The 17,206-nt window shown below is 44.3% G+C and overlaps 1 protein-coding gene across 2 annotated transcripts; it reads right to left on the reverse strand.

The window, feature by feature from the left end:
• Positions 1–275: 275 nt before the first annotated feature.
• On the reverse strand, positions 276–17,172 carry mapk14a (mitogen-activated protein kinase 14a). 2 transcript variants are annotated; one of them, XM_076277079.1, is made up of 12 exons: positions 16,757–17,172; positions 14,467–14,596; positions 14,011–14,069; positions 7,697–7,808; positions 7,295–7,324; positions 7,042–7,089; positions 6,649–6,763; positions 6,359–6,430; positions 4,706–4,785; positions 3,551–3,629; positions 2,339–2,512; positions 276–1,549 (listed from the first exon to the last, which is right to left on the reverse strand). In XM_076277079.1, the coding sequence occupies exons 1-12, from the start codon at positions 16,873–16,875 to the stop codon at positions 1,482–1,484; spliced, it is 1,086 nt and encodes a 361-aa protein (XP_076133194.1). In that variant the 5' UTR covers positions 16,876–17,172; the 3' UTR covers positions 276–1,481. The 2 variants fall into 2 exon arrangements, with proteins under 2 accessions (XP_076133194.1, XP_076133195.1); XM_076277080.1 differs by lacking the exon at positions 4,706–4,785 and adding an exon at positions 5,232–5,311.
• Between the last annotated feature and the right edge of the window lie 34 nt (positions 17,173–17,206).

Raw genomic sequence — 17,206 nt, forward strand, 5'->3', positions numbered from 1 at the left:
TAACATCGCACGATGTGAGTCTATACCTAACTGCAAACTATCAAACCATATAATGTTGCTACACATGCTATTTTCTTCCATAGGAAACAAAATTACACTTGCTTAACATAATTTCCTATCCTAGCCTAATCTTTGAAGTCATACAGACTAAATAGTTCCATCTAGTGGTGTAGGGCAGGCTACACATGTAGAGTTAGCGTACTTCAGAAAGCACAGGCTACTTTTCATCAAAGTTAAATAATAATACATGCAAGAAGCAAACAAGCAGAAACATATCTGGTGAAAAATAATTGTCTTTATTATTTAGTAAACAATTTCTTGGTTGTATTCACACTACAAGCAGGCATGGAGAGAAGCCCACAGAGACACATACACTCACTCCAGTTCATAAATATCACCTAAACAGTGTATAAATATTCCTTTCTATTTCCATCTTTTGACATTCATCTGATATTTCTCTTTGCACTCTAAAAATAACAGCTCAAATCCTTGTCACACATTCATACCCTTATACACACACGCGTGCGCACACACACACACACACACACACACGCACACACACACACACGCACACGCACACACACGCACACGCACACACGCACACGCCTATACAGAGATTGTTTGATGGAGTAACATACAGGAAGGAACAAAGGGGATTAAAACACTTTTAAAAAGCTGGAACCTCTATTTACACATTAGTTCATTTGGGACCAATGATACATGCTGTATGCATTAGTGTATTTCACTGATACCCCAACCTACAGTGGCTCAGGTCAGTTTTAAACCTTGACTAAAGGGCATCATTTCATTACTCTGTCACCTACAGACTACTCTGGGCAATATGCTAACATCTTGTCACTTAGTAGAATTCTACAAAGTATTTCATAGGCTTACAATTTCAAAGAGAAAAATATTACAAGCTACTGAGCTACAGCTATGATGGAGGCTACAGAAATTCAACATTTGAATGTCACCAGCATAAAAGAACATACATTCAAATATTGTGCTTTCCAAACAAATATTCAACAAGAGGTTTTTGAGGAAAGAGCAACTAAATGGGGGGGGGGGGGAAATCAGCAACAATCATAAAAGCACTTCCCTCTTACAAATTAGTGGTTTGACTTCACATTGGCCTCTTTGAAAAAAATTAGCTAGCGCCAGGGCTCATCTGACAGAAAACACAACTTCTAAAACATCCCTTTACTTTTACTATTTCCCTATGTGTCTTTGTTGTCGAAGGACGGACAAACTGAGTTGGCTGAAGCTTGATTTTTATAAACAGACCTAAAACAAAGGACCAAAAAAAGGAAAGGAAAAGAAAAAACACTAAAATGAAACACCCATGAGCAATGCGAGGCACTTCAATGATTCTTTAGGTTCGGCGAGACTGTGTGAAGTAGGGCATGGAGGTCTTTTCATGGCCAGGTCTGTTGATCCAGGCCAACTCTCTTTGACCTTTCACCCCTGCCTGGCCTCTGACCTTATGACTCCATCTCATCCTCATCTAAGGCAGGTGGCACGAAACTCTGCACCGCTTCAAAGGTGAGGCCTGTTGGGAAAAGAATACAAAGCAAAAAATGATCAATACCTTCAACAAAGAGAACATTCCAGAAGGAAAGGAAATAACCAGAACTTTTCACCCTGGGGAAAATAACTACAGCAAGTCATTTGAGCTGCACAAAGTTATGGGTGTATCATTTTTTTCTGCCCCAATACGAAGCAAGGTAATGTACTTACTGGGATCTCTACATTTGAGTTGTACTAATTCAATAAAATATTGCTGTGAGAAAATATTGCTGTGAGAATACATTGAGGGAAGAGGTGTTCTGTGGAATGTTTATCCTTGCCCCCCCCCCCCCTCCCAGACATTTGTGTGAAACCATGGAAAGCCCTTCCACAGAATCTCTAATAGGTGAAGGAATGCACCTGAGCAAGGCTGACATAACTTTTACAATACTGCATTGGTTTTAGACTTGTTACTTTGTTTCATTACTCTGTTGTATTTGTTATTATTTCAATTCTAAACAACTACATAAACAAACACAACAAACTAAGAATCAGGATGCACAGAAACCACATGACAATTTGTTCATCAACAATGAATTGTAGGTCTAGAACCATGTCCATCATTTCACAACAGGAAACACAGTTACAATGAAAGTAAGTTACTACCCAAGTTAACATTTCCTGTATGTTTCTATGACTCAACTGGCACTAGTGTAACTCCAATGGTTAACATGTTACTAGTTTAGCTGTGCAATGCTGCGTGTTGCTTTGGACAGAAGCATCTGCTTAATGACTTCATGTCTGACAGAGGAGGCTGCAGAGCTAGACTCACGTTTCCACTCGTCAATCTCAAGCTCACGGCTCTCAAAGCTTTGGTCGTACGGCTCTGCCTCAGGTTCATCCTCCGGGTCGTGGTACTGGGCGAAGTACGGGTGGGCTAGTGCCTCGGCCGCCGTTATCCGTTTGTCAGTGTCCAGAACCAGCATCTTCTCCAGCAGATCCACTGCTGCAGTTCAACAGACAAACACACACCATACAGACAACTCATTATACCTTTACAATCATATATTTAACGTATTTATGTACATGTAATTATTATTATTTATATAGTATTGTTATTATTATTATTATAATAATAATAATAATAAATGAAATGTATCTGTTTCTTTCTTTGGGACAAACAACTAACTGACTAATACTCATGTATTTACTAAAGTGTGTGATTTTAAATTCATTCAACACAATCCAGAGTGCTAAAACACAGTTGAACCACAGCCCAATCACCTGACTACATGATCTCGAGTACACTGATCAGCTAAGTGTTAAAGTTTACACCATTTACACCATAGCTAACATTGCATTGCACTGTAAGACATTCAGTAATATCCTGACACCAATAGCTGAGTGGGAGGACGACTTGTTTGCTATTGCTGAAGGCTAGACTCCCTCTTTATGCCAGAGGATCTGAGAGCAGGAAGGCACAAGGATTGCTAACTCTTACTTATCTTTTTCTGGTAATTACTGTATTGTAGGATTGGTGCATAAAGCGGATTTACCAGTTCCTTCAATCATTGCTGGCAGGCTTCTCTAAGATTTAACATACCACAGCATAGCAGGAAGCTTATCGCGCTAAACAGGAAGTTTACATTGCTGGTGGACCTCTGAATGTGTTGCTGCTGGTGTAACTATAAACTACAGAGGGTCTGATGCCAAGCTGGCACCCGCATATGTGACTTATGTTCTGACACGCTCAATGGTGTTTTAAGCCCCCACCATCGACTTCAAGGCAGCGCTGCCACCGTCGGCTTCAAGGCACCTAACCCTAACCTTAACCTTAATCTTAACCTTAACCCTAGTGCCTCCATGCAGCGCTGCCTGGAAGACAACGTTGGGGGCTTAAAACACCAAAAGGCTACTGACATCCTGCCCACAACATGTGATGGTTCTGGCTCTAATCTGGTGCAGGTCTGGGACAGCAGGGGGCGATGTCTGTGTGGATTAGTTAACGATTGAGTAGAGGTCTAGGGTTTTTCAGTGCTCTTACCCATTGGGTTGGCTCCAATGAAGACATCCGCGAAATTCCTTTTTGGCATCTGTGGTAAGGAGTTGATGTAGTTCCTGGCCTATGAGAGGGGACAGATGGAAGACGTGTAATTGTCACCATCACTGACTTCATATTGAACTTCACTTTTTCTCCTGGTATTGGATTCAATTTGGTGCCATAAAATGGACTAAGACCATTCAAAAACAGAAGAAATTGAACATGAGAGGTATTAAGATGAAGAGATTATCTAGATATATAAACCTAGATATGTAACCCTGTTTTTGTATTCAAAATGCTTTAAACATTCTAAATCCTAAGATTTCTCAATAATAAAAAGTACAGGTATCCTAATAGTCCCCTTTTATTATATATTGTATATGTATAGACCTAAATTACAGTTGCTATCTAATACCCCTATTCAGTTGCAAGGCAACTTGCAATTAAAATACCCTGTGGCTACATCACAACATTATCTCCATTAGCTTTGCTCCTGGGACTGCCTAAGTGCTTATGAGCCACTGCACTGCATAGTGCCGCACATTGTAATGGCTGGTTAGTAATGCAACACTTCTGCATTAATGCAGCAAAAATGACAACAAGCAAGCAATCTGAGCAGACAAATATTTGTGTTGGCAGCGACACGTGCGTCTTCTATTACAAGCAATTAACATAGTCATAGGCGCAGACAAGAGGGGAAATGAGAGAGAAAACAAGTGAAAGACAAAGAGAGGGAGAGAGAGGGAGGGAGTGAGTGATCAACTAGGTTAAAGAACAGACCCCAGATTATTCTTGCCTCCTTAAACACCTTTTCATTTTTTTAAGAGAATATAACTCAAACCAACAGATGGGAAAAGGCAATAAATAACTTTACAGACATGTGTGTGTATGCATGCATGTTCGTGTGTGTGTGTGTGTGTTTGTGTGTCTATGTCTATGCATGTGTCTGGTAGTGTGTGCGCGTGTGCATGTGTGTATGTGCGTTTGTGTGTCCGGGCCTGAGTGTGTATGTGTGTTTGTGTGTCCAGGCCTGTGTGTATGCATGCATGTCCGTTTGTGTGTGTCAGTATGCATGCATGCGTGCATGCATGCGTGTATGTATGTGTGTGTGTGTGTGTGTGTGTGTGTGTGTGTCCGGGCCTGAGCGTGTGTCCTCACCTCATGACTAGGCATCCTATTTATTAATGAGGCGGGGGGTGTCCCAGTCAGCCTCATAATCTGCTGAAGCTGGTTTATGTCTTTGAGGCCCAGGTCAAGGGGGTCAACAACACAACACAAGCATTGACTCTCCAACACACACACCTGCTCATTGTCAGTCATTTACAAAGGGGGCATCTTTGCAGTTTGGACAGGAATAGGAGCAGGGGATTTGGCTGGGGGGGGGGGGGGTCTGAGAAAAGGTAAAGCATGCAAATCACAAGCAGAGTGGCACAAAAGGACACAGATTATTGTTGGCAAAATCTGAGGACAAAGTCCATTAGCAAACCATTGAGTTTCATTTTAGCCATTTGCTTTGATTCTGTGGCAGGAAGGACACAGAGACGATGACACGTCAGGCAAAGCAAGCTGCAAGAAAATGGTGTGTGTTATTGTTAGTGCACACACAAACACACACACACAGCTCCAGGGCGGCAAAAAGAAAACGAGTCAACTCTGGAGGCGGCGAGCGAGCAGTGGCACTCACAGACTCGGAGGAGATTTTCATCAACAGCTCAGGCCCCGGGGTTCCCACCAGCAGCATAATGAGTTTCAACTGATCAATATCTACTGACGACTCAAGGAAAAAACAAACAGCAGCTGTTGCCGTTGCCATTGCCGACTCCTGTCAATCAAAACACACACAACATCGCCGCTCACGGCATGTGTGGCCTTGGTGTGACTAGGAACAATATAAATATATATAAAAAAAATAAAAAAAACACACCAAACCAGGAGGTTCAGTGAAATGTCATCAGCTGTGCCACCCATTTATACAGGAGACACGCCATCTGCCTTTCAAAGGAAAATGAAGTAAGTTGTGACAGCCATTCTTCCGGGGGAAAGCACAGCCATGCAGGGCACCTTGTGTCAGTTCAACAGGGAGGATTGCAGTATGGTGCATTCTGGGAAAGCACAGGCAAGCAAACAGGCAGCTGTGAGTGACGGTGAAATATGGCCGGTGCTTAACATGCTTTAAGCCTGCAGGAGAAAAAAATGTGTTCAGAGGTGCCTGTCAGGTGAGCTGGAACACGGGGGTTGGGGGGGGGGGGGGGGCAGGTTTGGTGTTGACGCTGGGATCAGAGTGACAGGAAAGCACATAGCTGAGAAGTTTCCTAAACAACAAGTTAACAGACTGGTGATGTTACAGACCGCAGACAGCTGGATTTGCTATTAGGAGAAGGAAGAAAGATCACAGGCTGTGTTAGGGTGCCATTTTATATAAGTGGCCAAGCCTTATTAATTCAGTTAATCAGAGCATATACAAGATTGTTATCAGTGAACAAAACGTCTACTATATCATCAGCCACATCACATCAGGAAGTGAAAACATTACATTAGAAGGGTGCACTGGGAGGGAAGGAGAGAGGGAGAAAGAAAGAGAGGGGGGCATGTTGCACAACCCGTTACTAAGTGAAATGCATGGATCACATTTCCTTTGAAGTCCTGCTAGATGAGGGAGCAGAGGAAAAAATAAACGCTTGGTGTGTGAATGACAACAGTTGTTTTATATATGAGCACTGATCACCACAACGTATAAACAAACAGGGTAAAGGGCTGTGGGCTGTCTACTCCAGTGAGGGAGCAGGGAAACATTGAGAGTCTAAAGGATACGGTCAGTGCCCGGGAATAAGGTCCTCCCAGTCAGCAGCTCGGCCATGATGCATCCCACCGACCAAATATCCACTATGATGTAGAGGATTCCACATAAACACAGAGATATGAAAGTACAACAATGGAATTGTAAGAGTTACGTTCACAGATGTATAAATTATGCACAAATAAATATATGCAGGTGTAATTGCCACATCCCAGTATGATGCGCAATAATTCCCTGGCGGTGGCAATTCATTGGGTTACACAGGTATGATTCTACAGTGGCCTCAAGGCAGAACCAGTTGTACCCGTCATGTTGTAGTGCATCCAGTTGAGCATGATTTCAGGTGCCCTGTACCAGCGCGTCGCCACATAGCCAGTCATCTCATCATCTGTGTGTCGGGCCAGGCCGAAGTCCAAGATCTAAGAGGATGTCAATGGAATGAAGGAATGAATACACAGGTAAACAAAACAAAGGAAGAAACAAAGAGCGTGAGAGGAAGTGGTTCCACCCACGGCCCTGTCAGTAACCTGTAAAATCACTAGGATTATGTCAGTCAGACATGTACTGTAGTTCTCTAGACTGGTTTCAAAAGGTGTGCGTGTGTGCATTTCTCACTGTTTGTGTTTTTACAGTTTCGCTTTGCCGTCAGCTGAGCACCTACTGCATAGTTAGGACATTGCACCACCACTTCACTCACCTTCAACTCACAGTCCTCATTCACAGCCAGATTACTGGGCTTCAGGTCCTACAGAAGGGAAGGTAAGAGGAGGGAGGGAGAGAGGGAGAAAGAAAGAGAGAGGAAGGGAGAGAGAGAGAGAGAAGAACAAGAGAGAGCAAGAGACAGAGATTGAAGATGACAGTGGGAATCTCACTTCCCTCTTTAATGTTACAGCAAGTGCATCAGTTCATGATCATGCCACATAACTAGATCTGATAAGTTAGTTACTCACCCTGTGAATGATGTCTGCCGAGTGGATGTACTGTAAAAGACAAAACAGTGATGAGAGACACACAGTCAACATTTACATGAGATAAATCCAACACTCCTCGTTAATGAGGCACTGAGAGTCCTGAACAAATAGCATGCTATGTCCTAGGGAAGCACATGGTCGCTTAACTGCATGTTTATTAAAAGTAGTCATACAGGAACTCAATAGAAGTTATCAACAATGTTTGGAAGAGTATATTGGAAGCACTGAATCCCATGCTACGGTGGAGAGGATTATAAATAGCCTCAACACTGATGTGCAGTACTGGTCTGTGGGGTTAGGTTTCACGTGTTACGCATGTTGGCTTTTAGAGGATGCCTAACGTGCTGCAGCCTTTGGGTGGTTTGAGAAGAGTCTGGTCACCTTAAGGCCGCGGAGGATCTGGTAGATGAGGAACTGCACGTGGTCATCAGTCAGCTTCTGGCATTTGACAATGTTGTTGAGGTCGGCGCCCATCAGGTGGGTCACCAGGTAACTGCGAAGGGAGGAAGGGAAGTCAGAGAGGAAGTGAGATGTGAGAGGATTCTGCTTCCTTTTTTGACACCCACTTCCCAATTTGGCAACAACAACAGAGGCATGTAGTGCACATTTATTTCTGAGCGTCTTGGTATGGTATGTTCTGTTAATGGTTTGGTGTGATATAGCATCACAGGATGGAAGTTCCTTTAAACAAATACACAAATGGCTGTTACATAACATATTTCTTCAGATGCAAGTATATGGAGTTCACCAGAGGAAATGCCCTATTAAGGGAGCTGTCCTAGTTTCCCTTTTTCTGTCTAATACAGCGCTTCCCACACAGCCGAAGTTGACTCTCGGAGAGCTCCACCGTATGTTATTATAAACTCCCACGGGGTCACTTTACGCCTTCAAACGCACAGGGGTCGCTTTCAGGGGCCGTCTGTGAACTGCACTGTGTGTTTCTGTGGGCCTGAGACGGGGGTGGGGTGGTTGGGTAACCGCGGGCGGGTTTCCTGTCGGCGAGCGATGCGCAATGACTAAGCGATGGGAGCCTCGTCTCCCAGGCCAGACGCCCCCGCAGAGGGGCCCTCACGGGCCGGCAGGCGGACAGGCATGGCAGCCAGGAAACACAGAGAACAACAACGGCTCCACTCTCACTCTCTGGAGTTTTCCATCTCGCAGGCTCACAAGCAGAGTCTCCAGGAGGCCAGCACAGCTCAGCAGCTACTCCTCTCCATAATTCTCCCTCTTCTCAGTGACTCCTCTTGTTTAAAATGTGCTCGTGCTCCTCCTGCTGCTGCTGCTGCTGACGCACATAAGTCGTCCCAGGCTGGGTAGCAGAGCACTCAGAAAACAAAGAGCAGCTCTGCTCCTCAATCAGATGCGTGCTGGTACTCAGCCTCAGCAGCAGTCAGGAAACACAGCAAATAATGGACTGCTCCACACTCCACGGTCAGCCCTCTTCTAAGCTACACACGCTACTGGAGAGGTTGCAGATGACTATTCACAGGCTGTGCCCAAGTGCCAACAATGACACCTTCACCATGATCAACAAATAACAACAAACCCTGCTCCTGATCTCATCCTCATTCTGACTTTTGGCGATTTGGTCAATTCCTCTACCTTCTGCTGATGCTGCTGTAGACACTTTCCTAATAGTGACCTATTAGGAAACACTGTGAATTATGTCAAATATGTGCCATCCAGCTCAACTGGACACTCTTAAATTCCCTCTGTCCTCCCCTGGTCCTGAGTGTCCACTTTAGCCGCTGCTGTTTTTATAGAAATTGTCGCAAAGTTAAGAATCTCCATTTGAAGAGTCTGCTCTTGATAATACCCTAAAAGACAACACGTTAGGCAAAGCTAATCCAAAACATCTTTCACAGAACATCCACCCAGTGCTGGAAAATACCTCACTGAATTACGTCAATAATAAGATTGGTCTTTAAATGTTCCATCACTGCAACCTCTCAGAGTTCCCATGCCTTTGTGAGATTTCAGCAGAAAGTTGAAACTACATTAAATTAGTCAAGATGCAGGTGAGGCCGAATCTTATACTGAGCAATCGGCAGGCCTGTTGGTTAAGCAGATTTTCTGTTTTGAATGTTTTCTAATAATCTATCTCTAACAGGATATATGCCTACACAGACAAGTGCGACATGCTGCAACAGAACCCAGCCTACGTCTGCTGCCAGTACAAACATCGCAAACTTCTGTGTGTCAATAGCTCCCCTCTCTATCTCTGGCAGGCTTTCTCCTTCACCACCTCTCAAGCATTCAACACTGCAACAGGGGTTGCACACACTGCAGCCCTGCTGCCTCAATGTTGACTTAAAGCAGAACAAACAATGTTTTCTAATCATAGTGCTGCAGGCCTTTCATGGCCCTGCTGGGTGGGGTATGCATGCACTAGCTACTTTGGAAAACACTGGCTAGCACAAAGCCAAAGTCTTAACTGGGCCAGGCATCACATCTGCTATTTGTCCTTGCAGTAAACACACATGCCATAATATCCAAAACCATAACACACTACTGCCACCTGCACGCACACACCCCCACACACATACATATATAACAAATGAACAACACACACACACACACACACACACACAACGCACACAGTCTCATAGTGGGACTGGAAAATCTAGGTATTTTTAGGGAGATCCCTTCTGGTTTCAATTCACCCACCCCCCCCCCCCCCCCCTCACTGCTCCGCTCTCTGGCAACCCTCCCACTGTTTATCTGGTTCCTGCTCTGAGGAGGAGGCACAACTGGGGAAGAGAAAGAGACGAGGACTAGAAAAAAGATAGATACAGAAAGGGTGAGAAAAAAAAAAAAAAAGAGGCGGCCCCAGATGCACTTTGCAGAGAGAGAAGGTGACATATGAGCGTGCAGAGAGAAGGGAAGGAAGAAGAAACTGAGAACCAGAGAGAAAAACAGACCGTAAGAGTGCGAGGGTGTGAGAGAGAGAGAGAGAGAGAGAGAGAGAGAGAGAGAGAGAGAGAGAGAGAGAGATAGAGAGAGAGAGAGAGAACGAGAAAGAACGAGAAAGAAAGAAAGAAAGAAAAAGAAAGAGAGAAAAAAGGAAATAGATAAGGAGCTAGGGTGCCCATTGCAGCTTCCACGCCTCCACTACCACCTCCCTCTCCTCCTCCTGCTCCTCTCTGTGTGAGTCATACTGTATTTCTGGAAGCAGCTGAGACCATGTGGCCAGAGACTTTCTAATGAGGAGACACAGCACTCAAAAAAACCTCCATAGAAATGCATGGGGCATAGTAATGCCAAAATGGCAGTTGTCTACACATATCCTGCCCCTTCCGCGGCCAAAACTAGACATGTGAATACATCGTGCCAATCATGTGGTGTGTTGTGAATACATCGTACCAATCATGTGTTGTGATCTCGCCACTGGAGCAAGGTTGGTGTTGTGAAGCCTTGCGCACACTCAGTTCTGCCCAAAATAGATGGAGGGACTTGCCTAGGACTTCGATGTGGCTCAGAATCAGCCTTACAAGCCCCCACCTGCCCCTCTTCTCCCTCTCCTGCTCTCTTTGGATGCAACGTCACAGGAAAGCCCCCTCTCTTCCTAGTCAGTGGTCTTTCCTTTATCCATACCCCTTTCCACCTCTCAGTCTCTCTCTCTCTCTCTCTCGACTAGACCCACCCCTCTGGCCAAACCAAACTCGTACCCCAGGATTCTGCCTCCCTCCTACACTCTCCTTAGATCATATGAATCCCCCCTTGTCTTGTCAGTAGTAGTCTTAACCCATATCCTATTCCAAGTTTCTTCTCCCCGCCCCTCATTTTAACCGTCTTTCTTTAGGTTATGGCTCATAGAAATGCCTCCTTATCTGGCCAGTGGAGTTTCCCCAGGTCCCCGATGGCACAATGTGTCTGTCTGTCTGTCTGTCTGTCTGTCTGTCTGTCTGTCTGTCTGTCTGTCTGTCTGTCTGTCTGTCTGTCTGTCTGTCTGTCTGTCTGTCTGTCTGTCTGTCTGTCTGTCTGTCTGTCTGTCTGTCTGTCTGTCTGTCTCTCTCTCTCTCTGTGTCTGTCTGTCTCTATGTCTCTAGGTATGAAGCTTGTAGAATGAACTCTCACCATCCTCTCACAGGGATTATGGAGCCCGCCTACATTCCTTTGGAAATAGTTGCATGGTGCGGCATGCTGGCTGGACGCGAATGTGGAAACTGGAGCTCATGTTCTGGGGTGGAGGCAGAGCTGGTAGGTGGGTGCAGGACAGGAGGGAGCCTGTTGGTGTGTTTATTAGCTAGTGGAGCAGTGGATGCCACTCTGCCCCCCTCTCTTTCACTACCAGATAAAAAACATGGCATGTTGGCACCCTGTGCACATTGCTCGTCATTCAGCGTTTTAGCACAGGAGCACCCAGGGGCATGACCTCAGGTGACTAACTTGTGCATGTTTAGTGTAGGTCAGAGTTCAAAGTGCAGAGTTTCAAACAAGGAAAATGGCTGGGAATGACCTTCTCGAAGTCACTATAATTATCTATTAAAATCAAATCGCAAACGGCCTTGCCCACAACTGAATTCTGGGAAATTAACCATTACGGAGACTGAGTATGACCGCTTTTGTCAGTATGGAACAGAGAGAGCAAGGCATTCTGGCCAAGGTCATCCAAACCACTGCAGCAGCAGCAGAGGCAGCAGGATGCAGTAGTGAGCGACCAAACTGAAACCATCCCGCTCACTTCACCTGAAAGGGGAGGAGGGGAATCAAAAACCACAAGCTTCAGTTTATCTGGAAACAGGATATCTTTCACTGCAAAAGAACTTGCTAAGTGATAAAGAGTGAATAATATAGTGAATCTAGTGGGGAAAAAACTACTATTATTTGTGATTCTCTTGAAATATTAATCATTTCCTGAAATATTGATAATTTCCACACACATAATGCTAAAATTATGTACATAAAAATGTCAACAATGTGTTTTCTTTCCTTTCCTGAAGAAGTTACAAGTTTCAATTTTCACTTTATTTATCCTTAGAAAAGGACATTTAGTGTGCAGCAGGATGTCTAACACATTCACAGAAAAGCACCACCAGATGCCAACAACATTGTAAAACACAACACAGGACACACATCAATGGAGACACTCCTTCCCCCAACACCAATGACAGGATCCAATTGGACAGTACACAGGTAAATCTGTCATAATGAACACAGACAGGAATAAATAAATAATCACATACTGTATAAAAGATTCAAGAGATGTCAGTCAAGTGAATTCAATAGCCACAGGAATAAAATAATCCCTGGCATGTCTAGTTCTTAACATAGGTAGTATAAAACGGCGACCTAAGGGGAGCAGATTAAACTCCCCAAAGAGTGGGTGATCAGGGCAGTTTAAAATTTAGTCAGCCTTACCCCTGACCCGTTTATCATATATATGTTGCAGCTGTGGTAGCTGTACCCCAATCACCTTAGATGCTACGTTTACAAGCTTTGTTAACTTACGCTTGCTGCACATTCAACGATGTTGCAGGCAGCATAACAACATGTCCAGACCCTTTCACGTCTGTCACATGTGCTCAGGGTGAACTTGCTCTCATCTGTGAAAAGCACAGGGCACCATTGGTGGACCTGCCAATTTTGTATTCTATAGCAAATGGCAATTGAGCTCCACAGTGCTGGGCAGTGAGCACGGATCCCTCTAGAGGCCATCAGGCCACCCGCATGAAGTCTGTTTCTGACAGTGAGGTCAGATATTCACACCAGCGGCCTGCTGGAGGTCATTTTGTAGGGCTCTGGCAGGGCTCCTACTGTTCCTCCTTGCACAAAGGAGCAGATACTGGTCCTGCTGCTGGGTAAAGGATCTTCTACCACACTGCCCAGCTCTCTTAGAGCAACTGCCTGTCTCCAGGAATATTCTTTTGAGACTGCGCTGGGAGACACAGAAGTCCTGGCAATGGAACGTATTAGTGCGCCATTCTGGAGGAGTTGGACTACCTGTGCAACCTTTGTAGGCTCCAGGTACTGGCTTATGCTACCAGTAGTGACACTGACCCTACCCAAATGCAAAACTTGTGAAAAATCACTCAAGAAGGATAAAGATGGAAAAATGATCAATTGCCACCACCTGTAAAACCATTCCTGTTTTGGGGGTCGTCTCATTGTTGCCCCTCTAGTGCACCTGTTGTTAACTTTGATTACACCAAAGCACTTGAAACTGATTCACAACCACCTGTTACGTAACTGGCCAGACCAATAGCTTACAAGTTTGATAGACTTGATGCTGTACTCCTATGAAAAAGTGTTCCCTTATTTATTTTGAGCAGTGTATTTATATTCATCTACGATCTGCTTCTGTCAAGTACATATCAGCACAAACACTTTTTGATTAGGGGAGAAGTAGCTTTCTGTGCTGAGTGTAGGGCTTGTGGTCTTCACACCTTATATCCACTAACAGACAAGCAAACATCAACGCATCTTCACAGAGGCTTGGTGTCACCCATGTTTGTATGAATGTACTTTCCACTCAAACATGCACACCTAAGTAGGGTCACAAATTACCGCTGCTTCATAGCAATAGGCTCTGTTCTCTAGTGCAAAGCATCTCTTCACACAACCTTGTTCAGATGTTTTTGTTGTGGCTTTGAGAGACAGCACAAGAATGAGAGAGAGAATGTGTGTGTGTGTGTGTGTGTGTGTGTGTGTGTGAGTGTGAGTGAGTGATAGAGATAAAGTTCCCAGCCACTCACAGATCATTGAAGTCATCCACATTGGTGTCAGGGGTGAAGACATCCAGCAAACCAATCACCTGGAAAAAAGAGAGCAGAAGAGTTCATTTGGACACTGATAATGTCTCAGTCTGGGCATGTCCAGTCCAGAGATCAATTTAGAGCAGACAGGCTAAGAGGACATGGAGTAGTAGACGAACAGAGCCAGTGGAACAGGAATAAATGGAAGTATGAAAGTTATGTGGTCTAACTCACTGAAAGACATTGGGGGGGGGGGGGGGCTTCAGCCAAGTCGCTGAAGTTACAGTCACAACAATAATACAAGAATGTCAATGAAGCTTTCAATTTTATTTTGGGCGTGCGAGAAAGAAAAGAACAGAAAGAAAAATGGGAAAGAGAGAGAGAAATGCAGCAAGTGACAGGAAAGAAAGACAGACAGACAGAAAGGAAGAGACAACAAGAGAAAGCAAAACCTACGTTTTCATGTTTCATGTGTTTGAGCAGCCGCAGCTCCCTGTATGTGCGTTTGGCGTGGATGATCGACTGGAAGGGTCGAGAGAGCTTCTTCACAGCAACCATCAGCATTGTATTCTCATCATACGCAGAACTGCAAGACACATGGGCATCCTGTTCATCAACTACCATGCACATTCAATTGTATCCCTGAAAGCCTTTATTATAGAATCGAGAAGTTCACATAGGAAAATATGAAACAATCTCTGATGGTAACGCAAGGTTTTAATGTCACTAGTGTCAAGGGTTACATTTCCAGGAAGCAAAACTAGGCTAATGCAAGATGGGAATGTCCTGAATCACATTCACTTAAACTGCAACACATCAATAGACTAATCTCTGCAAACCACCAGGGCCCACCACACACACACACACCACTGAAAGAGGGAAGTTGCACAAGAACAAAACAGGAAATAACAGTAAGCTTTTAAATTGTTACACATTATTTTACACCTTCACTGTTCAAGCTACACCTCATTGCGATCTGGCCTTCTCTCTAGCCAGCGTGCCTCTTCATTTCTGCTGCCCTCTCATGTGTCAACATTCACAGCATTAGGACACTCATCCTGATGTGTCAACTTTTAAGTCATGAAGGTGCAACACATTCAACTAGTAGTGATGGAAACCCTGCATAAAATTAGACCCTGCATCTGATGATGTCGACTTTGTGAAACAAAAACACACCTATGATTCGGGACAAAAATCTGGGCATCAGTCAGATGTGATTGGGTAATGATGTGTGGACAAGAACACAGTGACCCTAACATATTATCAGGAACAGTTTACGTTAAAATGTTTAGCGGATGCTTTTATCCAGAACCAACGTACAACATAGAATGGCAATAAATATTACATCAGCATTAAAAGTAACAGTGTAACAGCACCAATTTAGGAGATACATCTAGTGAGACATCAATAGAAAAATCTGGTCTAAGATCAAACCGTAAAATGAGACAGCCAGATGATATTGTAGGCAGCACAGCTCCATTATATGATCTTGGTTACCTGGTTGCCTAGCACTTTGTTGATTCAACTCTGCACTAGCACACAAAATACACTAGTGGCATATGGAGGAGCACCCTGAACGACCCTGATATTCAAACAGCCCTATTCCTCTAATTAAGTAGATTAAATTCACCCCTGCATGTCTGATCTGCAAATATGGCATTGTGTCCACCCACTGTGTGCATTAAAAAAGTACCTCAAATTGACTAGGTTCGCCGATATTTGTCGTATTAGGCCTAATAATGGGTAACGTTCATGTGTCTGGCATTTTCTAGCCGTTTTGCAAAAATGGCACTGCACGCACGTTGTGTCTATCCAGTGCAGGCATTTCATGAAGAGCCCCAAACAACACTGAGAACGTGTGTGAAGATCTTGTGACGTAAAGCTCTACATAACATCACTGACTCTCACACATACACTGAGCCATGCATAAACAAGTGAATCTTGTAAATAGGTTAAGAGGGCTGCGACGCTAACAAGTGGTTTCGAGGGGAACCACAACAGTGAATCATGACCTAGTAGCGCTATGAGTCACTCTAGACAAGGAGCGGAATGACATCACTGGACGTACAGGAACAGATGTCCCACACACATCCAGAGCAAGTCCAAATGTTCCTTAAAAATACGCACAATGTTGCGTCACAGCTATGTCCTTGAGGCTTTCGCATGTTCAATAAAGTCACTAATGATATCCGTACTGTTTAGTAAAATATCCCTTTAAAAGTTGATTGGACAATGCACCCGTGCATTTCATGGGCGTCCACGTCAAGTGTGGTAACGTTATGCTCCATTATTCGAGTATCCGATTATGAACAGGAAATGGGGAATATGCTTGGCTTGGTCGGCTAAATACAAAAGGTGCTTTGCATGTTATTTCGTTTACCCATCATATTAAGGCAATCCAAAATTGCACAAACTCCACCTCCAGACACTGTCTAAACGTTAGCTGACTAGCCGCTGTTGAAAACTTGTGGGTAAGTAGCTGGCCAACATGCCATGTTAACCAAATAAGTCTTAAATTACTGCTTTCCCAAACTACGTTCACTTTCGGTAAATTAACGAATTTAACTGCTGTGGCATCATGAGGACCGACCATTTCTGTCAAATAAAGTTAAAGCCCATGCTAGCTGGCAAGTGAAGCCATGATTACTCAGTCCTATTACATTAGCACATATGCTAACGTGTGGCGAGGTCTGAATGAATGAGGCAATCTCGCATAGCGCAAACAAAGACAAACAGTAGTATTTACCATACTGATCCATATGCACCAGAACCAACTGGGGTCAACTTCTGGTATCGGCATGGAACCTCCCAGACAGTCTTGTTAAGTTCTTGTCGATAGAACGAGGGACTTTCTGGCTGCGACATTCCTGCAGAGAAAACCACTGGCGAGTAGGTAGTAACTTCTCCTTTTCCTGGATCGGCTGTGCAGGCTAACCAGCTAACTTCGATGGTAACTTCTTGCAACCGAGGCAGAGTGTGCGTCGAATGTATCCTCAATGTGGCGAATTAATGTTCAATCTTCAATTGTTTATAACAAATGCATGCCTGGAAAAGGCGATTATAGTCAACCCGTACGATAAAAGGCAAGGCCAATGAACATGATTCACGATTCAAACACTGTCCCGTTCGTCTCCCTTTCGCCTGCGCAACTTTGCTACACAAGCAAATCTTTCGGTTTTGTCACTTCCCGAAGGCG

This window comes from Alosa pseudoharengus, unplaced genomic scaffold, assembly GCF_046254945.1.
Source record: "Alosa pseudoharengus isolate Yale_2024_CS ecotype anadromous, Long Island Sound unplaced genomic scaffold, YU_APseudo_1.1 YU_APseudo_1.1_scf_9, whole genome shotgun sequence".
Lineage (NCBI taxonomy): Eukaryota > Metazoa > Chordata > Actinopteri > Clupeiformes > Clupeidae > Alosa > Alosa pseudoharengus.